General features: G+C 36.9%; 1 protein-coding gene across 7 annotated transcripts in view; it reads left to right on the top strand.

Annotated features, from left to right (window-relative positions):
- PCMTD1 (protein-L-isoaspartate (D-aspartate) O-methyltransferase domain containing 1) overlaps positions 1 to 26,535 on the top strand; it is an 82,835-nt gene that overhangs the window by 18,106 nt on the left and 38,194 nt on the right. For 5 of the 7 annotated variants that reach the window (XM_077942721.1, XM_077942722.1, XM_077942720.1 and 2 more), the window contains one exon: positions 21,286 to 21,687. The exons of the other annotated variants lie outside the window; for them this stretch is intronic. In XM_077942721.1, the coding sequence (XP_077798847.1) occupies positions 21,381 to 21,687 (307 nt within the window). In that variant the 5' untranslated portion in view covers positions 21,286 to 21,380. The remainder of the gene's footprint in view (positions 1 to 21,285; positions 21,688 to 26,535) is intronic. 7 annotated transcript variants of the gene reach the window in all.

Below are 26,535 nucleotides of genomic sequence, written 5' to 3'. Positions count from 1 at the left end.
TCCAATCGCATCATTTTAAAAAGTGACACCAAGCGCTCCCTCATGCTTTTTTGTGTGTACAAAGAAGAGGTCATGTGAGAACACAGCAAGATGGTGACCATCTGCAAGCCAAGAACCAGAAAGTGATTCTGCTGGCACTTTTATCTTGGATTTCTAACTTGAGAAAATAAATTTGGGTTGTTTAAGCCACCCAGTCTATGGTACTTTGTTATGACAGCCTGAAAAGACTAAGGCTCATAAGTGTTTTGGGGTTGGACTTAGAGATTTCTAAGAGGAGGGGACTCATTAGTGGCATCTTAGTGAACAAGGAGGACTTTCTAGGTAGAGACTAGAATGCATATGCAAGAACATGGAGGCTTGAAGTGTATTGTGGTTAAGGGAACTTCAGCAAAGGGTGTGGGAGGAGAGATGGCTGGAGGTGCCCCTGAAATAGTATTCAGGGCTCAGATTAGATAATGCACTTTTGAAATGGAAAAAAATGGAGCCCAGATATGAGCAAAGTTCTGCAGCTTTGGAATTACACCAAGGATTTAAGCCCAGCTCTACATTTTTTTCTTTGTAAAATCAGTATAATAAAACCTACCTTGAAGGTTTTTTTGAGGGATAATTAAAAGACAATTCTAAAACAGTTGGTTGAATGCCAGGCAACTACTAAGTGTAGTAATTATTAAGGTGGATGAAATCAGATCTGTTGGGGTCCAAATGAAAGTTGAACTTACTACACTCTGCCTGTCTGTAGATGTAAATATAAATGCTATCATATTTGTAATATTCTTGTCAAATGGGATGGGATTAGGGTGACAGTCTGGCAAATTGAGGCTTTTTGCCTTAGGACCTGTTTTTCTGTGGAGGATGAAGCAGGACCCTTTGTTGAATTAGGGAGCCTGGTCTTGAGAGGTTGTTGGTTGTAGTAGTGGTAATGAATTTGCTGTGGGAGGGGAGTGGGATCCAGAGGTGAATAAACACAGAGATATTGCTGGGCATTGTTGAAAATCCAGTTAAGCTTGAAGATTATGAATTTTTAGTGGCACCAATACAAGCACTGGATTTCTTTCTTAAGTAACACTTCACAATATAAAACAGTCCATGGAGAAGAGAGATTATTGGCTTGTTCCATGATCAGAAGTTTGCAAGATGAGTGAGGCAGAAAGTTAGAATGAAGGATTGGGAGTAATGAAGACTCAGTGAAGCAATGTTCATGGGATTGATTTGGGAAGAAGATGAGAGTAGGTGTTAGCCCGTTGTGGCCCATGGGCCAAACTTGGACTGCTGTCTTTTTTTGTGTGGTCTGCAGCTAAGAATGGTGTTTACTTTCAAATGGTTGGAAGAAGATTTTATGACATGAAAACGATATGACTTTCCAATTTTAGTGTCCAGAAATAAAATTGTGTTGGAACAAAGCCATGTTCTTTCACTTATAAGTTGTCTATAGCTACTTTTGCCCTACAACAGCAGTGTTCAGTAGTTGGGAGAGAAACTATTGCCTGCAAATCCTAAAATGTTTACTATCTGGCCTTTTCAGAAAAAGTTTGCTGATCCTTGGGGTAGAGGACTAGTGACATTGACTGTAGTGGCAGACAGCAAGCCAAATAGACATAAAATCAGGTCAGAGAAAAAAGTAAGGATTCAGGTTGGGCAATTGGGTGATACAAGTCCTCAGTTAAAGGTGTCATAGTTGTTCCTTTGGAGATTGAAAAGGTTGTTCATGTACCTTGAGGATGCCCCTGATTATGGTAGGAGTTGAGGAGTAGAGAAGACTACAGTAGAGATGCTAGACTTCCCAATAAAGGTGGAAGAGTTGATATTTCCTAAGGATAGGACGTGGGGGATTATTATTAGTATATAAGATAACGTAGTAAGAAATACAAATACGAAACATGTTTTCCTACACCTTTTTCAATAAGTTTTTTTAAAAAAATCACTGTGAATCTTACAGGCCTAAAGTTGTCTTTCTAATTTTGCATTTTAATTGCCACTGAGGTTGGGCATAATTTCATATTTGCTTGTGGTTTAGTAATTCTTCTGGTAAATACTTGTTGTCTCCTCTGCCCGCCTCCCCTTTTTTTTTTTTTTCATTAAAAGGAGACAGGATCTTGCTCTGTTGACCAGGCTGGAGGCAGTGGTGCTATTGTAGCTCACTGTAACCTCAAACTCCCCCAAGGGATCCTCTTGCCTCAGCCCCCTGAGTAGCTGGGACTTCAGGTACATGCCACCACTTACACCTGGCTATTTTTTTTAAAAAAACTTTTTTTTTTTTTTCGTAGAGATGATGGTCTTGCTATGTTGCCTTGGTTGGTCTCTAACTCCTGGCCTCAAATAATCCTGCAGCCTTGGCATTCCAAGGTGCTGGGATTATAGGCATGAGCCACTGCACCTGGCCTTCTGCCCTTTTATTACAAAAATTAAAAATGTGTCTTTGTAAATAATTCTTATAAATTTGGATATCAACCCTTTGCCACATGTTGCAATTTTTCACCCAGTTTGTTTGTATTTTGATGTTTTACTCTGTGCTTTGCCAGATAGAATATATCGTTTTTATCATTTTTACATTTTGCCTGTGGCTTTTTAATTTAGAATGTCTTCTCTACCTGAAATGAGATACATAGTTGTCTCTCTTTTTTTCTGGTTATTTTATTTTGCTTTGGTTGCTCAGAGGCAGGTGTGTGACTGAGCTTTAATTGAATAGAACCTGTTGACTTGTAAATTGTAAGTACTCAGTTTTCACATAGTTTCACTTTCCTATTAATCTGTGTTTTCCTCAACCTGATTTATATATGAATTCCCATAGCCCACCTCAGATTCTTAAATTATAGTTTAGTGGGATAATCATGAACATGAATACACTGACTTTAGTTTTAAATTACCATTTTCTTTAAAGCTTTGTTTTGTTATAGTTTGTTCCCATGATTTGGTTTTGGCTCTTATAAGTTTCCTGTTACATTTCCAACTTTATTTGATTTTAGTCATGCCACTTTTCTCCAACCTAAACTGAGAAGAACAATATGACATTCCTTCCTAAGGTGATTTTTCTTTGCTTTTTTTCCCCCCTCATGTGACAGGTCTAGGAGTGAACTTTAGGAAATATATACTGTGAAGGAATTATCTTTGCTGATTGCTCAGTTCTTGCTTTTTTTTCTTTTTTCTTTTGAGACACAGGGTCTTGCTCTGTCTCCTAGGCTGGAGTACAGTGGCATGACCACGTCTCACTGCAGCCTTGACCTCCCAGGCTCAAGCAATCTTCCTACCTCAGAGTTCCGAGTCCCTGGGATCACAGGTGCACACTACTACACCTGGCTAATGTTTTAAATGTTTTATAGAAATAGAGTCTCACTATTTTGCCAGGGCTGGTCTCGAACTCCTGGGCTCAAGCAGTCCTCCCACCTTGGCCTCCCAAAGTGCTGGGATTACAGGCATGAGCCTTACTCATAGTTTTAAAAGTCAAGTTGTCTTTCATCTATTTCCTGTCTGCACAAAATAGCATTCTTTTCCATTAATCTGCTATTCCCCTTAGGCTTTATTTATTTGTTTTTGAGACAGGGTTTTGCTCTGTCACCCAGGCTGAAGTATAGTGGTGTGATCATAGCTTGCTGCAGGCTTTACCTCTTGGGCTCAAGGGATCACCCAACCTCCACTTCCTGATTAGCTGGGACTATAGTCATGAGCCACAATGCCTGACTAATTTTTAAATTTTTTTTGTAGAGATGAGGGTCTCTCACTATGTTGCCCAGGCTGTTCTCGAACTCCTGGACTGAAACAGTTCTCCTGCCCCAGCCTCCCAAAGTGCTGGGATTACAGGCATGAAGATCTTGCTTGCATTTTAACTCATAATTCATGTATTTATATAAATTCATTTTGAAATAGTTTCAAACTTATAGAAAAATTGTGAGAAATAGCACAAGAAACTTCTTCCTGTATACCAGGGGTGTCCAATCTTTTGGCGTCCCCGGGCCATATTGGAAAAAGATTGTCATGGACCACACATAAAATACACAAACACTAATAACTGATGAACTAAAAGAAAAAAAAATCCCATAGTGTTTTAAGAAAGTTTATGATTTTGTGTTTGGCTGCATTCAAAGCCATCCTGGACTGCATATGACCCATGGGCTGTGGGTTGGACAAGCTTGCTATACACCCTTTGCTTAGATTCACAATGGCTTACTTTTATGTATCTTTATTTTGATAGAATTTCAAGCTTGTAGAAGAACTGGCACAAGAGTACAAGGAACTCCAGTACACCCTTCGCTTAGATTCATTAGTTGCTTGCATTTTGATACATTTGCTTTATTACACGCACACACACACACACACACATACACACACACACACATTTGTTTTCTGCACTATTTGGAGGAGTTTGGAGTACTCTTTTTTTTTTTTTTTTACTTTAGTACATATTTTCCAAGAACAAGGATGTTTTCTTAGAGAACTACAGTATAGTTATTAAAATCAGTAAGTTTAATAATTATACAATACCATTTATATATAACCTGTATTCATATTCTGCCACTTGTTTTCAATAATGTATCCTGTAGGTATCTTTCTCCCTTAGTTTAGGATCTAGTCCAGGAATATCATGGATATGATAAGTATCCATCTCAGGACATACATCAGTAGGTGCATTGGTTTGGCCTGTAAAAAGTAAAATAAAGGTTCCTGTTCGAAGACTTTCTTCCCTGTCTAATTAGGAATAAATAGTAACTTCTCTTAAAAGCAAAATTTATTCAAAGACCTGTACTAATGTTCTGAAGTATCTGCTATCCATAAGAAAAAAATCGATGTACTTTATGTTCGTAGCTCCCACAAATTAGCCTAAATATTTGCCCTGGCATGCTTTTACTGGATCCAAGCAAACATTAAGTCATAGCCTATTCCTCTTCCTTATTTAAAAGTGTTTTTACCTTTTTCAGCATTCTGCAGGTTACTTCCTCCTTCCTTTGTTCTCCTCTACCTTTGCCTGTTTTAAAAAGTTCTAAGTTACTGTCCAGTCAGGTCAAATACAAAATGTAAGGTCCTGTTCCAGCCAATGAAAACCAGACAGAGCAGTAAAGTGACCACATCAGGTTATAAATGACCTTGTCTCCTTTGTTTGGTGTACTCTCATGGCAAAACTGCTGGCAAGTGTACCCTTTCTACAAAAAGTAAAAAAATGACCTTGCTAAAACAATTAAGTTTATATTCAAATGCTGTTTCTTTACGGCACCAAGAAGCAAACATTTCAAAGAGGCCCAATGTTAGCGAAGTTAGTTTTGATTACTTCAGATGGCGTTCATTGGATTTCTCCATTGTGAAGTGACTCTTTTGTCCCTTTATTAATTGGTAATTTGTGGAGAGATACTTTGAGATTATGCAGATAATCCTGTTCCTCACCAAATTTTCACACACTGGTTTTAGCATCCATTGGTATTTTTCTAACACCATTATTTCTTCTATATTTATTTGTTGCCATTCTACTGTGAGAGCTTTTCCTTCTCCCCCAACTTATTTGTTCATTCATCATTTAGGTATGGACTCTCTGATTCTCATTTTATTTTATGACTATTATCATCAATCTCTATTACGTAGATTCCCAAAACGTACTCAGTTTGGCCAACAGAAGACTCTTCAAGCCAGATTCTGTATCTTTGACATTTCCTCATTTTTTTGAGGACTTCCATATTTTGTCTTAAGAAGGTGTTTCAGACTCATGTTTTCCCTGCCTGAATTTAGCAGTCAGTCATTTTCCCAAGGAACCCTAGTTTCTTTTCTTTGCCTAGGAGAACAGTATTTAGAAACCAAGATCTGGGTGCTAGGTTTTCTTATGGTTACTGGTGTGTTTCTAACATCTGCCTGTGTATTCTAGACCTTCATAAGCAAGGAAAAATATGTATATGTGTATATTTCTGCAGTTTTCTATTTTGTGTGTGTGTGTTTGTGTGTATTTTAAAATTCACACTGTGAGTTCTCACTGACTCCTCCATTTCCATCCGACATCATAGGATATAGTCTAGGCTATACCCCGTCTTTCCATGCTTTGTTTTCCCTCAGAAACACCGTGAAGCTGCTGAGATCTTGTTGAAAATTGGCACCTAACATCAAAAATATTTTATGTGTATTTACTAACTGTACAAAAATTTCCCGGTTTTATCAACTCGACTAATGTTTCTTGAAATGGGAATATGTTTGTTTATGGAAGGATTAAGTAGTTTCTCTATTAAGTAATAGAAGCAACAGCTATTGAGCATGTGGTAGGCATCAAGGACTGTTGTAGACAGTTTATATGTATTACATCAGTAATGATATAATAGTGATGACACGCATGTGTGTGCGTGCACGCACGCACACACACACACACACACACATTTTTGAGATGGTCTTGCTCTGTTACCCATGTTGGAGTGCAGTAGTGCAATCATAGCTCATTGCAGCCTTGAACTCCTGGGCACAAGTGATCCTTCTGTCTCGACTTTCCAAGTAGCTGGAACTGCAGGTATGTGCCACCATGCCTGGCTGATTTTTAAAGTTTTTTGTAAAGATGAGGTCTCTCCACGTTGTCCAGGTTGGTCTCAAACTCTTAGGCTCCAGTTGTCCTCCCTGCTTGGCCTCCCAAAGTACTGAGATTACAGATATGAGCCATTGGTCCAAACACCCACACTATATGATGCTTTCCTTAAGTGTAATTTTTATTTATATTGAAAAGAGCACTTTCTATTAGACTGTGACTCAGAATGAACATACAACTTGATATGAAATTATGATTTGATATACTAATTTTCATTCTACAAATGATCCTTCTAAGCAGTAGCAAATGAGTTAAGTAAAATTAAGTTATATTCCTACTGATATAAATCCTATTGAATTGTGACCAGTAGAATTTTACATTTGTTGAGTGTTATGACTTCCCACCATAACCTGTATGGATTTAGTCTAGATAATAGTTACTAAATTGAATTATATAATTTGTATTTGGAGGTTGAAAATAATTCATGAAATTTTTCTGTGAAGAGAGTGAATCCCTTAACAAGAATAAAAATAATAAGAAAACCTGATTTTGTTTTCTGTAGTGGTTCACTTTTTGGTATTTCTTTCCCTTAAAATGTTCTGTAAGCTATCATAAGTTTCGGTCATATTAGTTACTGTAAGTAACTTGAATATTGAAATAAAGAATAAATTCTTTTTAAAAGAAACATTATGTTTACTTAGTTTTAAGAAATACAAGCAAAGGAATACATTAGATCTTTTTGGCCTTGTATTCCTATTGTTGTAATATTTGAAGTAGGTTTTCTCTTTTCTGAGTATATATAACTTGGAACTAACTTGTGTCATCTTGGACAAGGCAACTGCTGAGGCTCAATTTCTTGATGAAATGGAGTGATCTCTTCTTCAGTTCTTACCTCATAAGAGAGCTCTTTAGTTGAGTTTAGCTTCTGGAGTATGATCCTTGAATCCTCATGCTTATTATAGTTCCTGAGGTATAAACAAGTGATCAGTTTTTGTTTATTGAATGGGGAAATCATCACATGAAATCTTTTTATATAAAACACTTAAAAATTTAAATATCCAAATGCTAGGTAATGTTGTTGAGTAATTTTTTATTGAAAGCATTTTAAAGAGCATTTGAGAGCACTTGTTGAATTTAAAATGTGAAGTGTATTTTAAAATACACTGTTAATAAAGGTAATTTTACTCACTGGCTACTGTTTACGGTTTGAAGACCAATTAATATGAAATAATTCTTTATGATTTTAAATGTCTTTAGTTTTATGAATTTATTATAACCAAGTTGAAAGTAATTTTTAGGCCGGGTGCGGTGGCTCAAGCCTGTAATCCCAGCACTTTGGGAGGCCCGAGACGGGTGGATCACGAAGTCAGGAGATCGAGACCATCCTGGCTAACACGGTGAAACCCCGTCTCTACTACAAAATACAAAAAAAACTAGCCGGGCGAGGTGGCGGGCGCCTGTAGTCTCAGCTACTCGGGAGGCTGAGGCAGGAGAATGGCGTGAACCCGGGAGGCGGAGCTTGCAGTGAGCTGAGATCGGCCACTGCACTCCAGCCTGGGCGACAGAGCGAGACTCCGTCTCAAAAAAAAAAAAAAAAAAGAAAGTAATTTTTAAACAGCTTATTGAAAATATACTAACCATTTAAGAAACTGATTTTCTGGAGCAAAGACTGTCTCTGGGACCTGAAATCATTCTTTGAAATTCTTTCCCTGGTGTGCCCGTGTCTTAACTTACTGGTTCGACGGTGAAGAAGTTGTTAAATGCAGCCCTGGGGTGGGGGCGGGGGAAGTTCTGAACTGTAGTGTAAAAAACTTTCACAAGCATTTTGGTTACTCAATTTGGATGGTGTTCTTTAAGTGAGTTTTATTGACTTGTGGAATCATTGATGACAAATTAATAATTTAAAAGTTCAAGTCTTACATTGCTCTAAAGAAATAACTGAGCATTTGGGAGGCCGAGGTGGGCGGATCATGAGGTCAGGAGATCGAGATCATCTTGGCCAACATGGTGAAACCCCGTCTCTACTAAAATACAAAAAATTAGCTGGGCATGGTGGTGCATGCCTGTAATCCCAGCTACTTGGGAGGCTGAGGCTGGTGAATCGCTTGAACCCAGGAGGCGGAGGTTGCAGTGAGCTGAGATTATGCCACTACACTCAGCCTGGTGACAGAGCAAGACTCTGTCTCAATAATAATAATAAAAAATAAAAATAAGAAATACCTAAGCCTGGGTAATTTTTAAAGAAAAAAGGTTTGTTTGGCTCATGGTTCTGCAGGCTTTACAGAAAGTGGGATACTGACATCTGTTTGGCTTCTGGCGAGGCCTCAGGAAGCTTTTACTCATGCTGGAAGGTGAAGGGGGAGCAAGCAGGTTACATGGCCAAAGCAGGAGCAACAGAGAGTAGGGGGAGGTGCCGTACACTTTTAAACTACTGGATCTCCAGAGAACTCACTGTCATGAGGACAGCACCAAGACAGGAGAGATCCACTTCCAAGATCCAATCGCTGCCTGCAATTGGGGATTACAATTCAACATGGGATTTGGGCTGTGACAATATTAAAACTGTATCAGTGACCCTCCCAGCACTTTAGAGCCTATACCATTGCTATGATTTGATGATGACAGTACATTTTCAAGAATTGCTTAAACTTTCTCTGGTTCATTCAGAAAAGTAGGGGTACAATTACTTGCTCCAGTAAATGAAATTAAACTGTAGGATCATTTTTTAAGTGTGCATTGTTCTCAGGGGTCTCAGACTTTTTTTGTTGTGGTTTCTTCTTACAATATTTTTAGTAGTGCATAAGATTTATGAATAAGATTGAAATATCCCTTTATTGTGTGGGAAATCCAGAACAAGTAATTTACTCTTTCTCAGTCTGTTTTTATTTGTACGGTGCAGGTAATACTACCCATCCTGCCTTTATTCCTGTGATACTTAAGAAATTGTATGAATTGATGTTAAAAGTGCTTTGAAAACTTATAGATAATACTTTAGCTGCTTTGTTTTATATAGCTTTTGCCGGTGTTCATCTGTAGATAAAATTAGCATTTTGGACTTTAGAAGATGCCACTTTATAAGTCCAAAAACTTTGTAGTTAACCTATGTATGTCTTTGTAAATAAGTAAATATGCTTAGATTTTTTGAAAGTTCTTAAAGGGGTCATTGAGATAATTTGATTTAATGACTTGATTTTGCAGGTGAAAAAACCAAAACCAGAAAAGATAATGACTTAAAATCATATAGTATGACAAGGCCAGTTTTGCATTCCACAGTACATTAATATATGGAAAGAGTATATTTGGTATGAGCTCATGTTTGGTTTATTTTATGGTATATTCATGGAAGGGAACAGATACAGATCATCTGAAGTGATGAGTAGTTCCCAGTTGTGCATTTTTGCTTTGGAATATTCTTAAATTCAAATATTGTTCTTTATAAATTCCTAGCTTTTCAAATAAAATAAGCCCCACTATGAAATCCTGAACTCGGAAGAGCTGAAAATGTGTACTTTTTAAAAAATCATGTTTCCCTATTGATCTCAGTACATTCCTAAGAACTGTTGCCAGTTAATGAATATTTTGTTTAAACTTTTCCTGAATTAGAGGAGGTGAACAACTTGTTTTAAAGGTTTTTCTAGGCTGCAGCTCCCATAAGGATGTATATATATTTTAAAAAGTGTTAAGGATGGTTAGTGTAGCACTTCTGTTTCTTGAAAAATCCAGATAATGCTAACCAGTAATCCTTAAATCTGAGGCCATTATTCCCTGAGGATTAATTTTGTTAGCTCAAAGATATGTGGAACTTTGCATGTAGAGGGTGTTGGTAATAGGCAGTTGTGTTTAGGGCAATACGTGTAGTAATATAGGTTTGAAAAGGTCTTATGTTCAGATGTTTGAGTAAAAGGGAGAAGAGGAAAGCCTTTGGGGACCCATAAAGTCCTATAATTTTCAAAATGATAAAATTTCAGCTAGATGAGCCTCATGTCTTGTCCTTTAAAGTTTTATATATTATTTTATCACTTCAAATATTATACGCTAAAACTGTCGTAGAACTACCATCTACTGTTTCTCTATCTTGGAGTTCACACTGTTTCCAAGCCAAGGGGAATATGAAAATTAAAAGGATGTGGGGGAAGTTGGAAGCTACATCTGTGAATATAGGCATCTTAAAATTCGCCATGTATCAAAATGTGTAATGTGGATGCTTCCAAGAGAGCTTCTTTAAAAAAAAATTATTTGTATTATTGAATTGGAGGGGTAGGGGAAGAAGATAGTCAAGAGAATATAGAAGCAAAAATGTACTTGATGTACTTCGACTTTCCTGTAGCCATTGGGAACACTGAAATTTGGAAGGACTTTCCAGAGTAGAAAACTATAACTTTCACAGTGTTTTACACTTAGTGAACAGTTGTTTCTTAGATGTTTGCTAAGACCATGCAACTGTGATAAATACATTAAATATAAGATGTTATTTTTCCCTTCAGTGAGTTTACAGTCTGGACAGAAAAGATATGTGGAACCAAAGAAAACTTTACAAGACAATTTTTGCTAAATTATATAACAAATGCTCTATTAGAGGTAAAAGTATTAGCCAGGGCGAAAGTTAGCTAGTGAGATGGACCTTAAACCAAAGAGGGTCAGTATCTGACTGTTGTCTTAGCCCAGGTAAGCTCATTCTTCCTTCTGAGACTCCCTGTGAGCGCAGAAGGGCAGCTACTCTTAATTTAGGCCCTTCAGCACAGTTGATGGCCCAGAGCATGGCAGAAGATAACTGTGTTGTCTTTTCTTCACTTTAACTTCTCTCTCGCAGTCAACTTATGTGTGAATGTAAGTATTTTTCCACAGACTTCTGTATATCCTGTCCTTGGCTGTTTTTCTTTTAGATACCTCTAACTTCAGGATTTCCATTTCCATTCTTCAATTTCTCTTTAAGGAGGTCAGTAGGCGATACCTTCGCTAGATTTGAGAAGCAGTATTTTTTAATTTTCCCTTTCCAATCTTCCGTGCTTAAAAATGAAAGTTTAGAACGTGCCCTTTCTGTCACAGAAATGAAAATAAGTTGATATTATTGGACAGCTATATGTTAGGAATTTTATATTCAGTGTACTATTTAATCATCACAAATTTATGATGTGGTAATTATTTTCATTTTACAGATAAGGAAACTGGAGATTAAGTAATTTGCCTGAGGCTGCATGATCAATAAATGGCATCAGATGCTTCCCTGCCCTGCCACCCACAGCTGCTTCATTCTTCCTTTGAAGCTGAGAATACTAAAAGGAAAAAGAAAATATAGGAGGTTGAAAGAGAGCTGAATTGAACATCTTTTCAGCTAAAAGTTAATGAAAAGTTTAGTTTTGAATTATGCGTCAGGAGCCTCTGAGCAAATAGTTCTGTGTCAGAGGGTTTCATAGCTTCACAGGCTGGATTTGAGTAGTGTTTCAGTTATTCAAGGGCGGTGAGCTTCTCATATGATCTCGTGCCTCTTCACAGTAGTATGGTAAAGAACTAGAGCACAGTGCTAGGTGTGTAGTAGGCATATAGGAAATTGCTGCTCTATGTGTTATCACTACTTAAACAAAATTTAAGATTTGTATTCATCATTGATTATAGAGTAAAGTGGATGTTCTTGGCAGCTTTTGGCAAGTGAATAGTGAACCTTAGTTTAACCATTTATTTTCTTTCATAATTCTTTATTTATATTTCATCCTATCTCTTTATCAGTCCCATCACTGAGAAAAATGTTTTCCCTGTGTAGTTGCCTCTGCACTTAAAGCAGGCTTGGTCCATGAATCCCATGACAAGAGCTTTGAGGACATGAGGAGCCTTCTTTGTTCATGGCCACAATTTGTGTGTTTTCTTTTGGATCACCGGTGAGTGAGCTTCCCTCTAGAGCTGGGTGAGCTTAGTCCTCAGTTTTGCAGAGAAAGGAGCAGCAAAGAGCAGTTGACTGCTTCCCTCTGGATGCTAGGAGGAAAGGAAAGTGAATCAGCATTCATTTTGTTCTGCTCCCACCTTGCAACATCTGTCTGCCATTGATCTGCTTCCTACCTCCTTTAACTTGTCAGTGCGTAATGCTCCATAAGGTATCCTTAAACTGCGTAAGAGACACCATAATATTGTATGGGGCCTTTGGCAGTTCTTTCCTAAAACCAAATAGATTTAAGTCACAGTTCTAAATTTTGGGATAATAGCAAGAAACGTTTGGAACACTTTGCAAATAGTTTCAGGTGTGCACATGTGAATGTACCCTTTATTTTCTCTGCAGCCCCTACCCAACACACAGCAGAGAGAAAAATACCAAGGAGTGAAATTGTGTTTTATGAGGAAACATGATGACTTCCTTCTCAAACAGACATAACTGTGTATCTGCTTAAGTTTTTCAGCCTTTTATTATGTTCTTACACTTGATCTTTTTCTATAATTTACCTTTTTCTTCTTTCTCTCAAATTCCTTATTTTGCTTTTATTGTTTAGTGCAGGACTTGAACTCGCCTAAAATTGTTTCTTCTTTGTGGAAAAGAAAATGGCAGGAGTGAGGCAGTAAAAATTGTGACCAAAGTAACAGAAATGCAAGGCATGGACAGCAGCCATTACTAGATAACTAAAACTTGATTATATTCAAGTGCAGATTTGACCAATGCTAAAATAGCATGGAAATTAGAGGTCTGAGGGACCTTAGGAGCTGCAGAATATAGCTTTTTTATTTCACAGGTGAGGAAATGACATTTTGGGGATTTGGCCAGATCAGTACAGCAAAGTTATCTATGAAACCATGGCTAGACCTTGGTCTCTTGACTTGCATTTGACTTTTCCATGATTGAGATGAGATTATCTTAGAAGTAACAAATGGCAGACACTGATGACCTAATGCTACGCTGGCTTTTTATTAGTGTTTATTTTACTTTCATAAAAAATATTGTACATTTCAAGTTAGGATTATTATTGAATTACCACAATATTCACTACAGACTTTGATTTACGAGCTTCTCAAGTGTACATCAATTATAATCAATTCTAATATTGATTATATTGATTATTCATAGTCTAACATTGGGGGATTGGTTGCATCCTGCTATATCCATGTGGTAGAATATCATACTTCTGGATTTGGAAAGAGTGTCTCATGGTATTAGGAAATGCTTAAGGTTTATTAAATGAAAGTCCTGAACAATATATACAGTATAATACCAGTCATGTGTTTAAAAAAATGAAGTATATGATTGCTTAAAAGTTAATAATGACAGTGGTTCTTTGAATGCTAGCATTACGAAAATTTTAATTTTACTTTATTTTCATGTTTTCTGCAAAGGCACATTGTAATCAAATCAGTGAGTATTATACAAATGTAATTTATAATTCAGTTTCTACATTCAGCAATAATGTATGTGGTAAGAAGAGCTGTATCTGTGAAACTCTTTGGTGTGGTTTAAGTTATTATTTATGTAATAATCTTCTCTTTCTGTATCTTTATTTTTCTGCCCTAGACTGTCTTATTAATGTATTTTTATTCCTTAGGAAACTCTCCGTATAGCTTTATTATACTTCATCAGTGCTCTCTCTATAACCCCTTTAATTTTACCTTTACTCACCAATTTTGTTCAAATAATACATGTAATATAATTTGTAAAGATACTGCAAGCCTTGATGCCAAAGCCTAGCAATCCCTGGCTTCACCTGTTTTCACCCTCAGGCTCACATTCCAGAAGGAACTTAACACATATAGCCGTTTTGTAGGGTATTTAACGTACACATTGCTAACCAAGATGCTGCTTTTCCTTTTTATTCATTACTTTTGGACAGCATTTACATTCTGTCATCATAGATGAGGTTTTAGCTCCCATGCCACTCCTTTCCTCTCCTCTCTCACTCAGTGTGATTAAATGAGTATTAAAACTAAATAAGCAATTATGTTTATAGTATTTTGACTATGTAAACAGTGTGTCATTCTCCCACACCCCCCACACCAAGTAATGTAATTCTCTTTATAATTTTGGTTTTTCCTTAAAATCCTATTTAATTTTTAATTAGCAAGTAATAATTGTATATTTATGGGGTGCAATATGATGTTTCAATATGTTTACAATGTGGAATGATTAAATCAGGCCAATTAAAAAATTTGCTTTACCAAGCTGTCATTTTGTATGGTGAAAACATTTACAATTTACTGTTTCAGCAATTTTGAGATAACACAGTACATTTTTATTTATTATAGTCACCATTCTGTAAAGATTAGTAAAGCATATTTCTCTTGTCTAGCAGAAACTTTGTGCCCTTTGATCAGCATTTCCCCTTTCCCCCATCTACCCTCCTGCCCCAGCCTCTGGTAATCATCATTTCACGCTCTACTTTTATAAGTTCAAGCATTTTAGGTTCCACGTATGAGTGAGATCATGTGGTGTTTGACTTTCCATGCCTGTCTTACGTCTTAGTATGTCTTATGACTTCGTATAATGTCTTCCAGGTTCATACATGTTATTGCAAATGACAGAATTACCCTCCTTTTAAAAGGCTGAATAGTAATCCATTTATATATATAAATGGATTTTACATATATAAAATAAGGTAAATCTATATTTACCTTTTTCTTTTTCTCAAATTCCTATATATATAAACATATACATACACACACATACACACACACCATTTTCTTTACCCATTTCTCTGATGATGGACACCTAGCCTGCTTACATATCTTGGCTATTGTGAATAATGCTGCAGTGAACATGGGAATGCAGATATATCTTTGACATACTGATTTCAGTCTTTTTGGATATAGACTCAGAAGTGGGATTACTGACTGGATCATAGGATAATTCTGATTTTAGTGTTCTGAGGAGCCTTACTGTTTTTTGTAACAGCAGTATTAATTTACATTTCCACCAACAGTTCACAAGAGTTCTCTTTTCTCTACAACCTTACCAATACTTGTTATCTTTTGTCTTTTTGATAATAGCCATTCTGACAGGTATAAAGTAATATCTCATTGTGGTTTTAATTTGCATTTCTGCGATGACCAGTTTTTCATGTGTGTTGGCTGTTTATATGTCTTCTTTTGATAATTGTTTATTAGGTCTTTTGTTTGTTTTTTGATTGGCATATTTGTTTTCTTGCTATTCAGTTGAGTTCATTTTATATTTTGGATCTTAATCCCTTGTCAGATGTATGGTTTGCAATCCTTTATGAGATGTATGGATGGATGGTTTGCGGGTTTTTTTTTTTTTAGTTACTATATGTGTTATCACTTTACTGCTTGTAAACAATTAATAAAGCTTTACTGTACAGAAGCTTTCTAGTTTGATATAGTGCCATTTGTTTATTTTTGCTTTTGTTGCCTGTGCTTTTGGGATCATATCCAAGAAATCTTTGCCCAGACCAATGTAATGGAGCATTTCCCCTATGTTTTCTTCTAATAGTTATATAGTTTCAGGTCTTATATGTAAATCTTTAATCTGTTTTGAGTTGATTTTTGTATGTGGTGTGAGATAAGGATTCAGTTTCATTCTTCTTCATGTGGATACCTGATTTTTCCAGCAGCACTTATTGAAGAGACTGTGCTTTCTTCATTGTGTGTTCTTGGTATCTTTGTTGAAAATCAGTTGACCAGAAATGTGTGGAGTTTATTTCTGGTCTCTCCATCTACTTTGGTTGGTCATTGTGTCTGTTTTTATGTCAGTACCATGCTGCTTTGATTACTATAGCTTTGTAATAGATTTTGAAGCCAGATAATGTGAGGCCTCTAGTTTTCTTCTTTTTGCCTATATGATTCTATGCAAATTTTAGAATTGTTTCCTATTTTTGTGAAAAATGTCATTGGAATTTTAATATGGATTACGTTGAATCTGTAAACCACTGTTGGCAGTACGGACATCTTAACTATTATTTATGTGAGTCCATGAACATGGTATACCTTTCCATTTATTTGTGGTGTTTACAATTTTCTTTCAATATTTAATAGTGTTTAGTATACAAATCTTTTACCTCCTGGATTAAAGTTTACTTTTAGGTTTTTTTTTTTTTTTTTTTTGATGTGAATGGAATTGATTTTGTTGTTAGTGTAAAGAAATGCTACTGACTTTTGTATGTTGATTTTGTAGCCTGCAACTTTACTGATTTGTTTAGCAGTTCTAATAGTTTTTTGGTGGGTCTTTACAATTTTCTGCATGTAAGATTATATTATCAATTAACAGAGGTATTTTCAATTCTTGCTTTCCTATTTAGATGCCTTTTATTTTTTTTCTTGTGTAATTGTTCCAGCTCGAACTTTGTTCTGTGTTGAATAGAAGTAGTAAGAATAGAAATCCTTATTCCTGATCATGGAAAACCTTTCAACTTTTCATCACTGAGTATGTTTGTTGTGGAATTTTCATATACAGCCTTTATTATGTTGAGATATCTTCCCTCTGTGTCTAATTTATTGAGAGTTTTTATTATGAAAGGATACTGAGTTTTGTTAACTACTTTTTCTGCATCTATTGAAATGATCATAGGGTTTTTGTCCTCATTTTGTTAATAGGGTACATCCATCACATTATTGATTTGTGTATATTCAACAATCCTTGTATTCTAGGGATCAGTCTCACTTGGTGGTGAGTGATCCTTTTAATGTTCTGTTGAATTTCGTTTGCTAGTATTTTATTGAAGATTTTTGCAGATATGTTCATCAGGGATATTAGCCTGTTATTTTCTTTTCTTGTAGTGTCTTTGTCTAGCTTCGGTATCAGAGCAATACTGGAGTCGTAAGTGGAGTTTGTAGGTATTCTCTTCACTTTGATTTTTTGGAAGGATTTGAAAAGGAATTGGTATTAGTTCTTTAAATGTTTGGTGTAATTCCACCTTGAGGCATCTGGTGCTGAGTTTTTCTTTGATGGAGATTTCTTAATTACTGATTCAGTCTTCTAGCTTGTTATTGGTCTGTTCAGATTTTCTATTCCTTCTTGATTCAACTTTGGTAGGGTGTACATTTCCAGGAATTTATTCTAGGTTATCCAATTTGTTGGTGGATAATTGTTCATAATCTCTTTGACCCTTTGTACTTCTGTGGTATCTTCTGAGTTGTGGTATCTCCTCTTTCATTTCTGACTTTATTGTTAGAGCCTTCTTTTTTTGTTAGTTTGCTAAAGGTTTATTGATTTTGTTTATCTTTTTAAAGAACCAACTCTTAGTTTTACTGATCTTTTCTGTTTTCTTTCTGCTATTTTATCTATTTCTGTTCTGGATCTTACTTCATTCTTTCTGCTAATTGGGGATTAACTGGTTCTTTTTTCTCTAGTTTCTTGAATTTTTTTGAAATCTTTACTCTCTTTTGATATAGGCATTTATTGCTGTGAACTTCCCTTTTACAACTGCTTTTGATGCATCTCATAAGTTATGGTATGTTGCGTTTCCATTTTCATTTGTCTCAAGATATCTTTATTTTCTTTTTAAATTTATTTGACCAGTTGGTTTTTCAGGAGCATATTGTTTATTTCTGTGTGTGTGTGAATGTCCCGAAAGTCCTTCTGTTACTGGTTTCTGGTTTCATTCCATTACGAGTAGAAAAGATATTTGGTATAATTTTGATCTTAGATTCATAGAAACTTATTTTGTAGACAAACATATAATATATCCTGGGGAATACTCATTCCAGTTGCTGTTGGATAGAATGTTCTATATATGTCTGTTAGGTCCATTTGGTCTAAAGCGTTGTTCAAGTCCACTGTTTCTGTCTGTATGATATGTCCATTGTTGAACATGGAGTTTGAAGTCCTCTGCTATTATTGTGTTGCAGTTGATCTCATCCTTCAGATCTATTAATATTTGCTTTATATATTTAGGTGCTCCTATTTAAAATTGTTCTATTCTCTTGAACAAGACATAAAATAATGTCCTTCTTTGCTTCTTTGTCTCTTTTTACAGTTTTTGACCTAAAGTCTATTTTGTCTGATGGAAGTATAGTCATTCCTGCTCTCTTTTGGTTATCATTTTTCATCCCTTTATTCTCAGTCTGTGTGTGTCCTAAGGCTAAAGTGAGTCTTTTGTAGGCAGCATATTATTGGATCTTGCTTTTCTAATCCATTCTTCCGTCATTGTTTTTAAAAATCATGCAGTCATTTGATTGGATTTTTTTTTTTTTTTTTTTTTTGGAGAAGGAATCTCACTCTTTTGCCCAGACTGGAGTGCAGTGGTGCAAACTCGGCTCACTGCAACCTCTGCCTCCCAAGTTCAAGCAATTCTCCTGGCTCAGCCTTCCGAGTAGCTGAGACTACAGCTGTGTGCCACCACACCCAGCTAATTTTTTTTTATGTGTGTGTGTTTAGTAGAGACAGAGTTTGACCATGTTGGCCAGGCTGGTCTTGACCTCAAGTGATCTGCCCACCTTAACCTCCCAAAGTGCTGGGATTACAGGCGTGAGCCACCGCATCTGGCTACTTTTTGTATTTTTAGTAGAGACAGGATTTTGCCATACTGGCCAGACTGGTCTCGAACTTCTGCCTCAAGTGATCCGCCTGCCCACCTTAACCTCCCAAAGTGCTGGCATTATAGGTGTGACCCACCGTGCCTGGCCTGGCTTATAGTAATTTTTAACGAGCTGCAAATACACTCTATACAGTATCTGTCAGTAAATGGCGGTAGTTCTTATTTATTTCATTCTTCTTCTTGCCTTTTTCTCACCAAAAATGTGAGCTGTGTAGTAAAGACCATATTTGATTGATTGTTTTGCTATGATAATTTTGAATTGAATGGAATTCAGAAGGACCTAAGCAGGATCAGATCCTTCTTAAGCCCTAGAGCCCACTCAAAGGGAATCATTTTTCTAGTAAATTGTGGCATATACAGTACAGCAATTTGCCAAATATCTGTGTCTCAGAATTGTTCTTACGAAATCCTTAGGCAGATGCCTCACTGGATGCTGACAAAGACTATCTCCTAGTGTAATATAACCATTTTTTCTTTTACCTTAGGAAAAGATTCACTCTGAGTGCCAGATGAAAAAGTTGACTTGTGCTTAAAGGCCATGTTATTTAAAAAAAAAAAAAAAAAGTCTTGAAATGCTACAGTTGGACTCAGCAAGTCGAGATGCCACAGCCAAGACTTGTTGAAGGAATAGGGAATTGACATCTCCCATTGCACTACATTCTACAAAATATATTCATTGAGGAGATGGGTGCTGTAAGCCCTTATACTTAATGTATTTCTGAGGATTGAAGGTGCTAGAGCCAGCCAACTTGTTATGAGTGAGTTTGAATGAATTAAATGTGAATTCACAGTATTTCCTCTACTCCAAAAGTTCTTGAGGCAATTGTAGGAAAGGACAAAGCGGACACAAAGACAATATGATAGGCTGTACTGGGGGAGCTGCCCCAGTGGTGCCAGGGGCCTGAGGACCCTAGGGATACTTGAGACCCTAACTGGTATACTTCTTTAGGGTCAAGAGTTGGAGTACAGCCTAGCCAGAGTTAACTGTCATAACTCTTGTTACTGGCCATGGGTATTTCATTTCACATGTTCTCCTCTACTGATTTATTAATTCAGAAATTGATACATTAACTTACTAGCAATAGTTGAATAAAACTTAAATTGTATATTCAGTATTATGTTTTGAAATGTTTTAAGTTTTCTCAAATTGCACTTAGATGCATTCAGATGCTGAGTTTAATCTCTTAAGTTCAGTGTGTGTGTGTGTGTGTGTGTATGTATGTGTATAAAACATATGTTCTAGTGCTTGGACTATTGAAGTTGTTAATAAAATTTGTGGTTTCTATCACAACAAGGTTTGCTAAACAAAACTATCAGAGAGCACACAAGTGTGTTAATAAACATGAGTCTGGGGTTTGTTTATTTTGCATTTTATGTTCAGTGTTTCGAGTAATATGTTGTTCTGTGTGTTAACATTTTAAATTTATGTAGTGCATTTTCAAATTGTTTTTAAGTTCAGGAATTTAAAATCAATTTTTAAAATTAATCTATACTATACTATACTATACTATACTATACTATACTATACTATACTATAAAGAAGCCAGTGTGGCTCAGTGATTAAGACCATGGAGGAGGTCGGGCGTTGTGGCTCATGCCTGTTATCCCAGCACTTTGTGAGGCCAGTGCAGATGGATCTTTTGAGCTCAGGGGTTTGAGACTATTTTGGGCAACATGGTGAAACCCCATCTCTACAAAAAAATACAAAAATTAGTTGAGCGTGGTGGCATGCGCCTGTGATCCCAGATACTTGGGAGGCTGAGGTGGGAGGATTACTTGAGCCCGGGAGGGGATGAGCCAAGATCATGCCATTGCACTCCAGCCTGGTTGACAGAGTGAGATCCTATCTTAAAAAAAAAAAAAAAAAAAAAAAAAAGCATGGTTTCTGACTTTAAAGACCTGAGATCAAGTCTTGACAGTGTCACTTTGCAGAGTAGTGCTGTCCAGTATGGTAGCCACTAGCTACAAGTAGCTATTAAGCACTTAAAATACAGGTAGGATGACTAATGGAATTTTAAATTGTATTTAATTTTTATTAATTTAGATCTAGGTAGCCATGTGTAACTAGTGGCCACCATAATGGGCTTCATGGTACTAGGTGACTTACTTGACTTCTTTGTGTTCCAGTTTTCCCATCTGTACAGATGAGATCATATAAGTTACCTTTTGTGGTTACTATATGGATTAAATAAAGTAATATAGTTAAGAAGGAGTTTAGCACTATGCCTGGAGCAGAATATTTCCATGAGAAATGGTAGTTAATTATAATGACATACATTTAATAAACGAGTTATTTTGCTTTTGAGCATTAATTTAAACCTGTTTATTTTTGTTCTTCCCTTCCAGGATTAATTTATTTTTGGAAATCAAGTGCAATATTGGAAGCCATTTCTACTAATTTTATTTCATTTTTAAATTTATGATTTGATTTGAATACTATCATGGGAGGAGCTGTGAGTGCTGGGGAAGATAATGATGACTTAATTGATAATTTAAAAGAAGCTCAGTATATTCGTACTGAAAGAGTGGAGCAAGCCTTCAGAGCGATTGATCGTGGAGATTACTATTTGGAAGGCTACAGAGACAATGCTTACAAAGACTTAGCCTGGAAGCATGGAAACATCCACTTGTCAGCACCTTGCATTTATTCTGAAGTTATGGAAGCATTGAAACTTCAACCAGGATTGTCTTTTCTTAACCTGGGAAGTGGAACCGGATATTTAAGTACAATGGTGGGCTTAATTTTAGGTAATTTTATTTTTGTAAAATTCTATTTTAAAAAATAAGCCTATTTTGTATTATGGTTTATGATTTATAGGAGTTGTAACTTTGTATACAGTATGTTTGAATGTGTATACTCAATGTAGTATCTTCCTTACTTAGATGTGAAAACACAAAGTAGTAGTAATCTTTTTTCATTCCCGGTCCTTACCCTGATAGTTCCCACGTGTAATCCTCAACTTACAGTAGCTCTGGGAACTGATTGTTCTCTGTTAGTCATTGTCTATACTTCAAGTCAAGCGCTGGTAGGCAGGAAACTCAGGAGTAATATTTAATCTATTTCAGGTAGAGTGTTCTGTCTTCTGGCATATAAAGTTTGATGGTTATCTAAGAGCATTGTGCCAGGTTTTTGTTAGAGAGACAGGAGAATGTGGGATATATAAGATGTGGCACTATCAGAGTAAAGCAAGGGATTGGAGAAAAATAGAGAAGAAAGAAGTATATGTTCATTAAGCTTTCAGCAAACTTTTCGAGTGTTTGCTCTGCCAAGCGTTGTTCCTGGCATGTACATATGGCAGTGATCAAAAGGGACTAAGATTTCTGCCCTCAAAGAGCTTACTGGGTGTTAAATGCTAGGTATTGTTTAAAGCAGTGTGTGTGTATTAGCTCATTCAGTGTTCCTAATACTCCTTTGAAGTACAGACTATTATTAATCCTTTTATATGGGCAAGTAAACAAAGGCACAGGGAGGTTAAATAACTTGCCTGAAAGTCACATATTTAGGAAGTGACAACTGGATAGTATGGAATATAGCTGGAAGACACATGGGTGGAGGAAGATCTGCTGTAAGACATTATGTTGGATGGAGGATGACCAACTATGAAGTTTACCAAGCCATTTAGTTCAGCTGCCGTATTCACTGGCTGCTACTGTGTGGCATATGTTAAAATAGAGCATTATTTGAGGGGGTGGGTGGGGTGTGAGAAGACATAAGAAAATCAACAGCCTTCATGTAGTCTGATAGGTACTATAGTTGAGGTATATCCCTAAATTAATAAGGATGAGAATGTGGTGTAAAATTCACTCTAAAGTGATGGGGAATCATTGAAGAATTTTAAATAGAGAATGACATATCCTCTAGTAGGGTGACTATGTTCCAGTATGCTGGGACAGTCCTACTTTATCTCTGTTTTCCTATTGTCAGTATTAATAGTGTCCTTTTATTCCTCTAAGTGTCTGAGTTTGGACAATAAATTATGTGGTCACATTATGACTTTTAAGATATAGTCAGGTCTGAAATTTCCTCTGTACACACTAGCTAGTTCCTTACTCTGTTAGTCATGGGACCTCCCATCTGTTTCATTTAAAAGAGTGGGGGTGGAAGCCTTTCATTCTGCAACTGAATTAGTTCCTAATGTATAAGAACTGCTCAAAGGTGATAGGAAATTATTAATTTTCATCGATAAAGAGAAATTTAGAAGCTTGCATTTAAATTTGGCCCTCCTCCCTGTCCTGAGACAGGAATTTCTTAACAGGTTGGAACTTCCAGATGTCTGTCACTTCTATCACCAGTTTTCTTTGAAAAAGGAATCTATAGGGTTTGAGACAGTCTGCAAAATCTAAAGGTGAGAGTAGGGAGAGCTGCTTCTTTAAAAAAAAATGGGAATTGCTATCCTTGAACACTTCTTAACCAGCTCTGGCAACTCTGGGCTGGAGTCCAAGCCTTATACCATGTTTGGCCAGCCTGAAAGTGCCTGTTTATTCTGTCTTCCACTTCTCTAGTATATGCCAACTGGCTCATGCTGAGGGAGGTCAATCTAGCCAAACTTGGGATGGGGGAGGTATGCATCATAATTTGCAATCTTGCCAGCAATGAGGTTGCCTTCTTAGACTCATTGTCTAGTCCCAGGCTCCAAGAGATTAGATGTCTGTGGCCAGATGGCACTGTAGGCAGATGTCAAACTTGTTGTATCATGAATGTCTTTTAATCCATGACATGGGCAGTGTGGGGAAAGGGACCACTGGTGTAAATGATCTGCAATGCGCTAGATGGTTTCCTCCTGTTACAAGGCTCTAGGGAATCATGGATCTTACATATATGGCAGTGGCTCCTGGATACTATTCCAGGATTTATCTTCATGTGATCCTGCTAAGTTAAGACCAAGATATAGTTGTTCTCGTTTTGATTAAGAATATTCCTTTGGTGAGAAAGATTAAAGAAGGAGAAGCAGAAACAACAGTCTGTAAAACTATGATTACAGCTAATAAGTCTTAAATTCACCAGGCTTCTAAGGAAGCTTTATCTTTTTTACCCTGCTTTCTATTTTTAGTTTGTGTATTGTGTGTGTTTTATGTCATGGAGGGGAAGGTATACATCCGTAAAAATCACTTAGAACTGGATCCAGAGGAGCATGCTCATATGCTCCCTGTGATTATCTGAGTGTAGTGAATCAAATTTGGCTCCACTGCTTCACAGCCACCTTATTAACAGAAGTTCTTTATTTAAAACAAAAAAACTATAACACTATGGCTCAGCCATTTTTCTTTTCCACTAACAAGATGGGGATAACGGGTGCTCCCCATAGACAGTGGGTCCTATGGGTAGTACATATTTAGTAGTAAACTCTGGAGGAGTCCCGGCCGAAGTAGGGAGAGTGGGGCATCTGTGATTTGGTAACACAGTTAAGGAAGATAACCCCTTGCGGAATTTCTACTTCATTCCAGAAACACAAATCCAGAAACACAAATTCAGTGAGACTAAGTTAGGTTTTTCTTTTATCATTAATTTATTCATTTATTTTTCGGCAGGGTCTCAGTCTCTTGCACAGGCTGGAGTGTGGCGACACGGTCTTGGCTCACTGCAGCCTCGACCTCCTGGGCTCAAGTGATTCTCCTGCCTCAGCCTCCTGAGTAGCTGGGAGTACCAATACGCATGGTTAATTTTTGTACTGGGTTTTCCTTAGAAAATTTCTTATGATTAAAGCACACTTTAGGGAATTATTCATAAATTTACTTTTATTGAAGACAATGGAGAATAGATCACTCCAACTCCTGAGATGTGTCATTGAGACATGTTTTTGAATTTCAAATTGAAGGTAATTCTTCATGTCCTGCTTGCTTCTCCTTAAATATTTTCCCTGAACTAAGGGTTTTCATAAAGATCTAGTACTTAATTGATTCTCCTCTCAGTACTGTCTTTTCATTCTCAGGGAATTCCATTGAAAAATAGGATGCAAAAAAAGCAGCCTCCCACGTCCTATATTTTACCTCTGCTTTCCATAACTGAATTGAGTATCAGAACCGCGAAGGCAAGTTATTATGATAAACTCTTTGTGATTCAGGTAGGGATTCTCAATCCTGATCCTTTTTACTTAGGGATTCATTTTCATATTCTTGTATAATCCATACTATAAAAATTCTAGGTATCTTATAAAACATATACAGATTCATCCCACCTAATGACTTTCTCTTAGTCTCTTGCCTAGTTCCCTAATTATTAGGATTGATTTTGGGGAGACTGCCAGTGTCATCCAGCACTATAGATGCCACTACCTTGCTGCTACAACATTCTTTCCTAAAGGTGACAGTTGGTAAGCAGGAAACTTACTGCAGTTGCCATGTTATTCAAAAGCATTAGTTAAGCTATCTGCTGCCATCATGTTTGACCTCTACACTCTTTCACTCTTTGTCATGGGATGTTAGGTGGTCCTTACTCAGCTAACCTATATCGCCTTTGACCTCAGCGCTTGTGCTTTCTCTCTTTTGCCTGCATGCTTATGCATATTCTCTCACTCCCTCTGCCTCTAATGAGGTATAATTCACATACCATCAAGTTTACTCGTTTAAGAGTACAATTCAATGATTTTTAGTTAAGTTTGCTGAGTTGTGCAGACATTACCACAATACAGTTTGAGGATACTTCCAATGTGCTGAAAAGATTATTCCCCATGCCTAGTTGCATCCACTCCCAGTACTCAGCCAGTCCCTGACAACCAGTTACCTACTTTCTGTCTCTATAGATTTGTCCTTTCTGGACATTTCATATAAATGAAATCATACAATGTATGGTGTTCTGAATCCAGCTTCTTTCACTTAGCATTACATTTTCAGGGTTCATCCATGCTGTAGCATGTCTAAGTACTTTATTCCTTTTTGTGGCTGAATGCTGTTTCATCATGTAGATACACACTACTTTTTTTTTTTTTTTTTTTTGAGACGGAGTCTCGCTGTGTCGCCCAGGCTGGAGTGCAGTGGCCGGATCTCAGCTCACTGCAAGCTCTGCCTCCCGGGTTTTTACGCCATTCTCCTGCCTCAGCCTCCCGAGTAGCCGGGACTACAGGCGCCCGCCACCTCGCCCGGCTAGTTTTTTGTATTTTTTAGTAGAGACGGGGTTTCACCGTGTTAGCCAGGATGGTCTCGAACTCCTGACCTCGTGATCCGCCCGTCTCGGCCTCCCAAAGTGCTGGGATTACAGGCTTGAGCCACCGCGCCCGGCCTACATTTTGTTTATCCATTCACCAGTTAATAGACATTTGAGTTACTAGTTTTTGGCCATTATGCATAATGCCATTATGAACATTTAGGTACAAATCTTTGTGTGGATATACGTTTTCATTTCTCTTAGGTAGATTCTTAAAAGAGTAGAATTGCTAACCTGTATGGTAAATTTATGTTTTTAAGAGACCAACAAAGTGTTTTCCAGAGTGGCTGCACCATTTTACATTCCCACCAACGTTATATGAGGTTCTAGTTTCTTGACATCCTCACTAATACTTGTTACTTCGTTTTTTAAAGAACGATGTTAGTTGATATAAAGTAGCATTTCATTGTGGTTTTAATTTGCTCTTCCCTAATCACTAATGATATGGAATAGCT

The sequence above is a fragment of the Macaca mulatta genome, chromosome 8, assembly GCF_049350105.2.
Source record: "Macaca mulatta isolate MMU2019108-1 chromosome 8, T2T-MMU8v2.0, whole genome shotgun sequence".
Taxonomy (NCBI): domain Eukaryota; kingdom Metazoa; phylum Chordata; class Mammalia; order Primates; family Cercopithecidae; genus Macaca; species Macaca mulatta.
The sequence above is the reverse complement of the archived record's forward strand: the minus strand, read 5'-3'. Positions and strand labels throughout refer to the sequence as shown.